At 65.8% G+C, this 10,774-nt stretch overlaps 1 protein-coding gene across 1 annotated transcript in view; it reads right to left on the reverse strand.

The window, feature by feature from the left end:
- The window catches only part of ATP11A (ATPase phospholipid transporting 11A), a 105,345-nt gene extending 96,814 nt beyond the window's left edge, over positions 1–8,531 (reverse strand). The window contains exon 1 of the mRNA XM_045081281.1: positions 8,179–8,531. Coding sequence (XP_044937216.1) covers positions 8,179–8,217 — 39 coding nt within the window. The 5' untranslated portion in view covers positions 8,218–8,531. The remainder of the gene's footprint in view (positions 1–8,178) is intronic.
- Between the last annotated feature and the right edge of the window lie 2,243 nt (positions 8,532–10,774).

The raw sequence follows: 10,774 nt of genomic DNA on the forward strand, positions 1-10,774 counted from the left end.
GCGGCCGTCCGCAGGCCAGGAAGATGCTCTCACCGGAAGCTGGATGTGCCGGCTCCTTGACCTTGGGCTGTCTGCTACGTCGCCGGCCTGGCCTGTTTGTTACTGTGGCCTGAGCTGACGGAGATGCACTCAGGCCGCACATGTCTCCCTTTGTGTCTTAAACGCTAGCATTTAAAATCAACACCCACGTTCACGGACTCTGTGACCAGCACCTTAAACAACGTGTGAACCCTTCTGGGAAACCATTCCTCCCAGACCACACTCTCAGCATCGATTTCCTTGATCCTCAAGCCCGTATGTTAGGATCACCGTTCCAGAAACCCGCTGGCCGCTGCCCTCAGCTAATGAGATACAGGAAGAAAGGCGCCAAGAGAGGAGGAAGCCCACTGAGAGACCAGCGCAAAGACGAACCCAACAGAGAGCGCGGGGTCTCGTGGAAGCTGTGCCGCCGGCTCCTACAGCCCTGCGCTTGCTCCCTGCACACACGTGCTGGCGGGGAAGCGTGACGGGCCCCCGGTGACCGTGACATCGAGCAACAGCCTGGACGGGCACCGGCTCCCGCACGGCCCTCGGCCGCAGCAGGCTTCCGGGAAGAATCGGGAGCATTCAGGGCAAAGGGAGGCAGGTGTGTCCCTGCACCTTCCCGAGCACGCGGTGCTCCTGGGACCGGCTTGATAACCATGAGCCACGTCAACAGCCGCCCACCGACCCCCATCCTCCAGGGACGGCTCAGGAGGGGTCCTGAAACATGACAGATTCCAAAAGCAGGTGCTGCTGGAAGGAAAAGACGCCTTCAACCGGAGCAAGAGGCAGGGGCTGCACAGGGCACGTTGGGAATGAGACCTTCCAGCTCTGCTCCGTCTCCCAGGGGTGGGAAAGCATGCAAAATGCAGCTCCGGGATCCACAGAAACCGCGGACCACCTGGCTTTACACCAGATGCTATCCGGCCCTTCCTTCCCCGCCTCCCTAATTCTCGCTGCCCCCAGCGCCAGGCACAGTGGGTACGCCCGCCCGCGTTCCAGAACAACCCATCCCTAGATCAAGCAAGCAGGGCTTTCCTACACAGCTCCGTTCACACACGTCGCCCACGAAATGTAGAGTCTGTGCGTGTCCTGAACAGCAAAGCACAGGGCCAAGGGTAACGGTAAGAAGGGGACCAGGGAGGAGTCGAGGCAGGTCATGGCCACAAACCAGCTTCACCGGACTGCAGGTCAGGGCACCTAGAACACTCCTAGCCTCGAGCTCACAAGTTCATAGACTTGTGTCCCCCTGACCTCTCGCAAAGGGCACAGCTTGCCCCACAGTCTTCGCAAATCGCCATCTTGGGCAGGAAAAAGCAGGTCCACGCAGGTAAATTCACCAACAAAATAAAAGGTCAAGGTATTTCCGCGAAGCGATCCCCCTGGTGAAGTGAGCAGAGAGGGCCGGTCCTCGCTGCTGTTCTGGGAACCGAGCCAACGGTTCACCAGGACCCCTTCGCCCGACGCAGACACGGCGGACGGGGTCACTTGTTGTGCAGTGGACGGAGCGCCCCTTCTCCGAGTGGTGGGGACTGTTCCCTCCTGGCGAGGGCAGCCGACGTCCCACCGGCGTCTGGGAGGAGCTGGCCCACCGGCCCGTCTCTGCGTCTGTCTCTCTCGGTCTCTCCCCTCTGTCTGTCCGTTTCTGTCCCCGTCTGTCCCTCTCCTTCCCTCTCTCTACCTTCCGCTCTCCGTCCGACCATCCGTCCGTCCCTCCTTCCATCTCTGCCTCAGTGTCTCTGTCTCCCTCCGTCTCTCCCTGCCTCTGTCTCTGTCTCCCTCCGTCTCTCTGGGCAGCTGTGCTGGCTCCTCCCAGCCGGGGACAGGGACGGAGGGTAGGGACAAGCAGACCAGGGGCCCAGATGCCCGGTCCGTCAGGCTACGCCTTCTCCCCATCCCTGGGACACATACGTTACTGGTCTTTGGCTAAAGAGTCTTTTTCACAAGGAACAAACCTTCTCTGGGGGGTCCTGTCTCGTCTTCCAAACCAGGGGAAAAGATCCTTTTCATTACCTTTCTGAGCCGGGAAAACGTTCCGAGCCCCGCGCCCCCAAAGGCGTGGAGCTGTTACTGGCGGGAAATGAGCTGCTTCCCGCGGCCTGGACGGAGCTCTGGGAGAGGGTGTGAGCACGGGGCTGCCCCAGGGCCGCACGCTGGGAGTGCGGTCCAGGAGGAATCGTTCTCAGGAAGGTTCCCGCGTTGTTGGCTCTAAGGCGCTGACCGCGTCGGTGAACCTGAGTGTTGACTGTGAGATGGAGCGTTGAAGACACAAAGGCCAGAGGCTCAACACAGGTGACAACGGGAGGAGCCGTGGGAGGAAACCAAAAGTCCCAGCTGACCCTTGGCCTCCGTGCTGGGCCCCCTCCCGGCCCCGCACTCCAGCAGGGGGGCGCCCGTTGCCCTCAGGCGGGGGCCAAGGCCTCCCTCCAGGGAGTAAACCAGGGTGTGCTGCGCTCCCGGGGACCAGGTGGGGGGCTGTGAGCAAGGCAGGCACAGCCGGGGGACAGTGAGGGGCGTCAGGGAACCCGAGAAACAGAGGGGCCGCGGGAGAGCCGGCACGCTCCTGGCGGGGGACAGAGGGCCGCGGGACAGTGTGCAGCCCCCGGCCAGGGGTCACTCAGTGGGCAGCTGTGGTGGGAGGGTGGGGTCGCAACCCTGGAGGGCGGGCCAGATCGCGCTGAAGAAGAGGGGAGGTGTGGACGTCGCGCGCGTTCACACACACTTCTAAAGCCACCGAGTGCCTGCCTGTGTCCTTGGACAAGGGGTCTGAATCTTAACTAAGGCCGGCACTCCTTCAAGAATCTAACCAAAATTGGGAAACCCAATTATTTTGCCCAGAAAAAAAAACCATGTATGCTGTTTGAAGGCAGCTGGGTCCCACCAGTGAGCAGGGAAGTGCGGTCCCCATCCAGCTCCGGCAGCGGCCCCGTGGCGGGTACCTCCTCCCAGGGCCCCGCGGCCCACAGAGGCAAGGGGATCCCAAGCCAGGGACCACGCACCCCAGGACCTGCTGCGACCCACAGGGGAGCGCTGTTCCGGGACGTAGAGAAACCTTCACGCAGAAGCCACCAAGCCCGTCCCACGGACCCACCAGGGGCCACAGCCCTGAGGACCCAACATTCCCCACTGTGGTGCTGACTGTGCAAGGGGTTGGGCCGGATGCCTGCCGCTCCCACACGGCAACGATGCTGGTTAATGTACCAAGGAAGGAGAATCCAGAAGTCTGTAGTCACGTGAGCCTTAAGAGACTGTCATCAATCACTTGTGATCCCCGGAAGCTCCCTTCGAAGCATCCGGGGCGACCTCTGCCACGCCCTTCTCCTTCTCCGCAGCCCCCACACAAGGAGGAATCCCCCAGGCAGATGCTTCCAGAGGGACCACCCTGTGCCAGGAACTGGTCCAGGCGCATGGCGGGCAGCTGAGGGGCTGCGTGGATGTGGACGGGGTGCCTGGGGCTCCTCCGGGCAAGGGCTGTGCCCGGAGGAGAGAGGGCACCAGCGCGGAGCCCCACGGGGACCAAGAAGGGCCAGCGGCAGGCGGGAAGGCCAGGGGGCTGCCGTGCGGCCTCTCTGCCTGGACACGGCCGGGTCCCCCAGCCCCGGCCCCACGTGGATTCCTGTGTTTGGCTTCCTGCCTGCTGCCGCCCCCGCCACCACCTAAAGGAATGCCCCAGGACCAGGCCTGGCTGTGCCGGGCATGGAGAGGAACTGGTGTGCACACAAGGCACTGGCTGGTGTGTGCCGGGAGAATGAGAAGGGCTCCAAGGGCCTCCAGATGGAGATGGTGATGAGCCCCCACACCCCACCGCCCCAGGGTGATGGAGATGGTGATGAGCCCCCACACCCCACCGCCCCAGCAAGTGTGAAAAGGGACACGTTGGAAGCAGGGCCAAGTTCAGCTGTGAAGGAGGCAGAGAAACGGGGTTGGGAAGAGTGTGCAGCTTGAGAACAGGCTATGTGCAGGCCCGGCCACCAGCACGGGGTCTCAGTTCGGACACAGATGATCCAGGAGGAAGGAGGAGACGCGGGGTCCCAAACCACAGGAGGATGAGGGCAGACCAGGCAGGGCCGGTGGGCTGCCTGGAGGAGGAGGCATCCTGTCTGGTGACTACGTTCCCTCCAGGAAGCCCAGGGCGAGGTCTCGACAGTCCGCGGGGGTCTGAAGCCCTGAGCGGCGCAGGGCTGCACACAGTGGGGGCCAGGGCATTCCCAGTGGGACATGCGAGCCTGCACAGGGAGGAGCCCTCGTGGCCCCGGTCCCCATGAGAAGCCGGGGGTGTCAGCCTGCGCGCCGGGGGCTCACAGAGGCGGAGGCAGCTGGGACTTCTGACCTCCACCAGCCACTGTGGTGTGTCCCTGCGGTGCCGGCAGGCGAGCAAAAGCAGCAGCAAGCCTTGCTCATGCGGCCGGACCTCTAACGCTGCCAGAACCGGCCTCCCTGAGTCTCCCGCAGACAAGAGCATTTCTGCCCACACTTAACTGGTCAGAGGCTGGGACTTAGGGCCCCAGCCGTCCTTTATCAAGCCTGTTCCCGCTGGAGCACGCGGCAGAGCGCTGGACCGTCTGTGTTGAGGGGATAGCCGGGGCCTCCTGTGGCATTTGTGGCCGGAGCCAGCGCGGTTCTCACCACCACAAAGGAGACGGCGCGCTCACCCCCTGACACCCAACTGGCTGTAGCAAAACCCGGCACAGAAACCGCCTGTCCGCACCGTGGTTAAGCCGGCCCTGCGGCTCGGAGAACAGCATCCCACGGGAGCTTGCTGCCGGCACACGGAGCTGCTCCAGGGCGTGTGGGAGCAGAGCAGGGAGTTCGCTGCAGGCCGGAGCGCAGAGGGAGACAGAGACCAGGCAGGTTGCCTGCAAGTGTGCGGCGAGCCCCGGGGGCCAAGGACCTGCGCGGGGAGCACTGGCTCCCGCCCACACGCGGCCAGGCCAGGCCTCACACGAGGCGAGGCACGCGGCCTCCTGCTCCTGCTCCTGCAAGCCCAGCGAGAGATGCCTCCCCTGCGGGGTTAGGCAGGGGCTCCTAGTCCCGCCGCATTGGAAGTTCTCCTGCAGGGACTGGAAGGAGTGAGGGGAAGGAACGTCTGCCCCGTGGACAGGCCGCCTCCCCGGAAGCGCAGACCGGTCCAGACACAGAGACGGCTGTGCTTTCTAGAAGGGTTACAGCACTCAAAGACAGTCGTGCTTAAAGCTCTCCGGGGACCCCAAATATTTACTTTACCCAACAGAGAAAGCCCTAATGTCACAGCTTGTTCCAGAAACAGAACCCACCTAGCAAGGAACGCCTGCACGTTTTCCAGAAGTTTACTGTGTCAAATATAAGAATCCTAGAAAGCAAAAGGTGTGAGAGACAAGTGGAGACGTAGGGGCAGCACGGCAGCGCGAGCGACAGATGCCTGGGCTGAGCGACCGGACGCAAACCGCAGACACGGAACAAGACGGAGCTCAGACCCACAGACCTGCGGGTGGGTCTCCCGACCAGGCCGCCCGGAAGAGAAGGAGGAGGCCAGTGTCCTGCCGGCGTGGTTATCCTGGCCGGGGATGCGCATGCGTGAGCACATACATGGACAGACGCTGCCTGTGGCCTGGCCTGTGCTCAGGAGTGGGGCGCCCGGGCCACCCCGCCAGGGACTGACTTGTGCTAATGGCTCGCGGTGACCAGAGCAGCTCCCGAGAGCTGGGCCGCGCTCCGAGGTCACCGCACCCCTCAGGGAACCTCTCCACAGCCGGTCTCGGATGGGACCACAGAGGCAGGCCTGCCCACGGTCCCACGGCTTCCCCCGCGGGCTGGCCAGGCGCCCACAGAGCTCGCAGGGACCCGCAAGGCTGCACAGGCTTCTCCCAGAACGGAAACCCCCGGAACCCAGGCGTCCCCCCTCCCGTCTATAAGGAGGAAAGAGAACTACCTCTCCATCCGCTTCGTTAAGTCAGAAGCATCTGTAAACAGGCCCAACTACCTTGTGATCCATAAATCACCTGACGGTACACAAGCACCGGCCGTGTGTGTGCACAGCTCACCCCTGCACGGCCTCCGTCCGTCCACAGCACCAGGAATATGTGCTCTGCGGCCCAGACAGCAGGACCACGACAGACTCCTCCCATCCGTGCACCTGAGCTCGCGCTCTCTCTCTCTGGAGTTTGCCAGACTGGAACATCTGCGGCCATGCTCTCAAGGACTCCTTTGCCTTCTGGCAACGCTCACACCTCAGGAGGAGCGGAGACGTTTTCTCTGCCCCGGCAACCGGGGAGCTCGGGCAGAGAACGGGAGCAAGCTCTTGTTTGTTCTCGTAAAGTCAGAGGGAAACCACAACGACCGACGGACGTACTCAGCTACAGGCTCTGCCTCTCCTTCGAGAAAAACGTAATATAATTTGGTCCTACACGATAACGAGCCCCGACAGAACCTGACGCTTCCTGGAAAAACTCAGACGAGCTCAACAGCACAAACAGCTTAGTATCAGGGAAATGGACGGTCTGTATGCGACTGCGCTGACACTGCCGAGCGCCCGGACTGAAAATACAAAGACGTGGAATGGAGAAGAGGAAGGCCAGTGAGTGACCTACCGCCCGCGCTGCAGGAACGGCAGCAGACAGCGTCCGCGCCTGGAAAGTTCCTTAAGCAACAGCTGCCACTTCGGTCTGACAGAAGACGTCACCTCGTAAGCCTCATGATACTGCGAAGGGAACTTTAGCGTCCCAACTCCGAGACACTCACATAAACCAAAACGACACGGAGCAGCTGAGGGCCTGCAGGAAGGGCATGCGTCTGCCCCACTCCCGGGACGCAGGGTCCAGAACTGGGGGGGCGGTCAGACCCACTGGGCAGTGAGCGGCCGCCCCGTCGGAGGACACGGGGGTCAGAGGGACCATCCACCCGCTCTCCATCTCTCCTGGAGGCAGACTGCACGTCCCCCTGGCCATGCAACCCTCCCTTTTATCAAGACTTGGAAGGGAACGGAAATTCACCCTGGGCACAGGTTAAATGACACTAGCTGCACCGTTTCTCCAGTTTCCCTTTGGGGAACAGAGGCAGGGGCACAACCGGCCCAACGGCAGCTGGGAAGACAGCGTCCCCGCCCACCCGACAAAGCGTTTCTCCTACCCACGGCCACTGGGACCGGGCTTTCTAGAACTTCCCACCCTGCAGAAAGAACGTGTCCTCGGACACTGCCGTTCACTCCACAGGGTGGGCTCCGGGCAATCACGGGGCTTTCACGGGCCGGCCCGCCCCACCCCGCCCCACCCCTTCTCTCCGCTGCAAGGTCAGGCGCCTGCCCTGCCCCAGGGCGCCGGGACCTGGGGAAGGTGAGCACAGTCACCCTGAGCCGCGTCTTCTGCTGAGGGGGTCAGCGCGGGGGACAGGACGTGGCGGTGCCATCCACGAAGACCCCACGAAGGTCCCGGCTCCTCCGCGAGCTCACAAACAGGAACGTGTGTCCGGCACAACCCCACGCGGAAACAGCCCCCGGTTCCACAGGGACGCCCGCACGCGCCGGCCCGCGGCTCCAACAAGCCGTGCTCGACCGCGGACCGACGCCGGCCGCGAACAAGGCGCCTTTGTGGAGCCGGTGGCAGGAAACACCACCCTCCGGACAGCGCCTTCTCCCGGGCGCACACGCCCTCCGGCACCGCTGCCAGGGCCACGGCCGCGCGCAGTCCCCTCGCTCCGGGGTCGGGAACACCCGCTTTGCCCTCCGAGCGCGAACTGAGCCCCGCCCCGCGGCCCGCGAGCGCGGACTCCAGACGGCGCGCACAGCCCGGCCTCCGCTCCGATTGGTCACTTCCCGGGAAGCGGTGCCAAACTTCACTGGCGGGTCCCCGGCGCTGTCACACGGACCCGGCGAAGGGGAGCTTCTCGGCGCGGGCGCGCTCTGCCGTCCCGCCCGCCCGTCCCTCCGCAGCCCGCGCCGGGCAGCCCCCTCCCCACGGCTCGCGGGGGGCGCGCGGGCCGGAGCAGGTGGACGGGCGCCCGGGCCCCTCCGCCGCACGCCCGAGGTGCGCCCTCCGCGAGCCTCCCCGGCGCCCCGCCCGCGCCCCGAGCTGCGCGAGCCCCCGGGACCCCGGACCCCGGCCGCACAGGGGGGGCGCGCGCGGCGGGTCCGACCCCGGGGCCCATCCCCGCCCCCCCAACCCCCCAGCCGCGGGCCGGACTCACGTATCGGTGCACGAGCGTCCGCACCCGGCCGCAGTCCATGGCTCCTCCGGCCGCGCCCGCCCGCGCTCAGCGCCCCAGCGCCCGGCTCGGCGCGCCCATGGGCCCGGGCCCCAGTGCGGCCGCGCGCCCCCGACCCGGTCACGGCCTGGGCGCGCCGGGCGCTGCGGGGGGCGGCCGCGGCCCTTCCGCGCTCATGCCCGGCCCGGCCTGCGGGGGTGGCCGCGGGGGTGGCCGCTCGGCCGCGGTGGCTGCTCGGGGCCCGGACTGCCGGCGGGGGCTGCGGGCGGGGAGCGCGGAGGCGCGGGCGGTCCGCTCGGCTGCTCCGCTCGCCGCTCCTCTGCTCGCCTCTGCGCGCGGCTCCTCCTCTCCCCGGCTCCGCTCCCCGGCTCCGCCCCTCCCGCCCCTGCCCTCCGCCCGCCGCCCCCCTCGGCCCTGCCTCGGGCCGCCCGGGCCCCGCGCGCACGTCACGGGCGCCAGTGAGCATGCGCCCCGCGCCCGCCGCCCCCGCCCCTGCCCGCCACGCCCGCCCTCGCTCACCGCGCGCGCGCGGGGCCCGCCCTCCGCGTCCCTGAGCCCGGCCGGCCCCGGCGCGCGGACGGCCCGAGGGCGCTGGGCGTGGGGGGCGGGGACGACTCCCTGTTGCTTCCGCCTCCCGGGGCCTGGCCCGCGGCCCGGTGCGCCCCGCGGGAAGGAGCCTCGGCCTGGTCCGCCCCGGCCTGACGCCCGCCCGAAACTTCGGTCTCGCTCCGGAAGGCCGGGGGGCGGGCGCCGGGTCGCGGGAGCGCGGAGGGCGCCGTGGGATCGGGCGGGAGACCCGCTGCCCGGGTCTGGGCGGCGCGCTGGGGCCCAGCCGGGACCTGGCACGGCGGCTCCTGCCTCGCAGGTGGGGGCGGGGTCGTGCCTCGGGCAATGCCCCGTGCGCTCCGCTTTCCCGCGCGGGGGTGCGGGCGAGCCCCGGCTCCGCCGCCTGCGACCCTTCCTCTCCGAAACCCGCGCCCTCCCGCGCCCCGGCCTCCTGGCCTTTGCTGTTCAGAGTCGTGCTCTGGCCGCGGCGAGGTGCGGAGCCGCGCTCGAACCTGTTGCACCAGCGGGCAGCCGGGCTGGGCCGCGCTCCCCCAGTCCCGCCGGTCCCGTGCCTTGCTGCCCCGTCCAGGGCGGCCACCCCGAGGCCCAGTCTGGGAGGCCAAGCCCGGCCCCGGGCTCCAGGTCCCTGGGGCACCGCGCTCCGTGCTGCGGGCCCTGAACCCGGCAGAGCTGGTCCTGAGAGCCGGGACCCCACGATTTCACTCCCGCCCCGGGCTGTTTCTGGTTTCCCAGCGGAGAACGGACTCCTCGCTCGCAGTCAGCCTGTGCTAAGTGAGGCGCTTTGCTGCAGCTTCTCCGCCTGCTGCCTCCATGTCGCCTTTGATATCTGAGTGGCAGAGGCCAGAGGGACAGTGCCCCGGCCATGGGAGGGGTGCGGTGGAAGAGAAGCCCTGTTACCTGCTTTCTGGCCTAGAAAGGAGTCCGCTTAGAAGGAAGAGTGACCACCAACGACCTGGGGTCTGCATCACCTTCCTTCCGTAAAACACTCGTTTGGGGTCTGCTCACACATTCATCCTAGTCACTCTGCCCTTCTCTGTCCTGCTCTGAGCCCAGGAGGCTAATGGTCATCGTCACTGGCCCCTCGCCGACCAGGCCACCTGCAGCAAGCTGAAGACCCGGAGGGTCTGGGCACATCCTTCCCCTCCGGCCTGGCCTCCCTTGGGGTCCGCAGTGAGGACAGCGCCTGGAGACCTCCCTTTTCCACTGTGTCAACTTGAGTCAGGTTCCAAGAACTATAGTCTTCTCCTCCAGCCTCCATGGCTTCCTGCTCCTGCCGTCCCGGGCAGCAGCACCCCTGGATGGGTCCCTCTGTCACACTGTCTCCCAAATCTCTCAAGAAGACCCCTGCTTCCCGCCAGGCCCCTCATGGCTAGGGCCAGATTTGGACTAGGCTTCTACCTTACCAACCGCACCGTTGCAAGGGTGTGCGTGCAGGCGCAGAGGGCAGGCTGGCTGGGCGAAGGCTGGCTGTCCCCCAGGAGCTTCAGTCTCCCAGGAGCTACTTCAGTCAAGGGCAAATGTTAATTCCATGTTGTTGTAGGCGCTCCCTCTGTCCTTGACGGAAACCCGTCATGGTCCAGGAACCCGCCAAACCCGCGCTCCTGTAAGCCGTCTTTTCCCACGACTTGTTTAAAACAAGTCTAAGCCAATGAGTCCCGCTGTGGGGAAAAACGTTGCCTCACTCTTAAAAAGGCACATGAAGGGAAGTACTACCCGCTTCCTGCCGGCTGTGTGACGGGCTGTGTGTCGGGCTGTCACGGCAGGTGCCGGCCGCCTTCTCGAGTCCGCGCCCGGAGGCAGCGCGAGGACCACCCTCGCGGTGGGGACGGCAGCTCGGGAAGATGAGAGGAAGCCTGGAGCCTTGCTCACACCGTTGGCCACGCACTGATCCCGCCACCGCTGTGAGCGCCATAACTTAAAACCTGTGGAACCAAATCAGTTAGGACTTAACTAAAACCCAGCTCCCACCCTGGGACTCCGTGACTTATTTCCGTGGAGCCGCTGCTAACTC

The sequence above is a fragment of the Mustela putorius genome, unplaced genomic scaffold, assembly GCF_011764305.1.
Source record: "Mustela putorius furo isolate JIRA1106 unplaced genomic scaffold, ASM1176430v1.1 tig00000551_pilon_pilon_pilon, whole genome shotgun sequence".
NCBI lineage: Eukaryota > Metazoa > Chordata > Mammalia > Carnivora > Mustelidae > Mustela > Mustela putorius.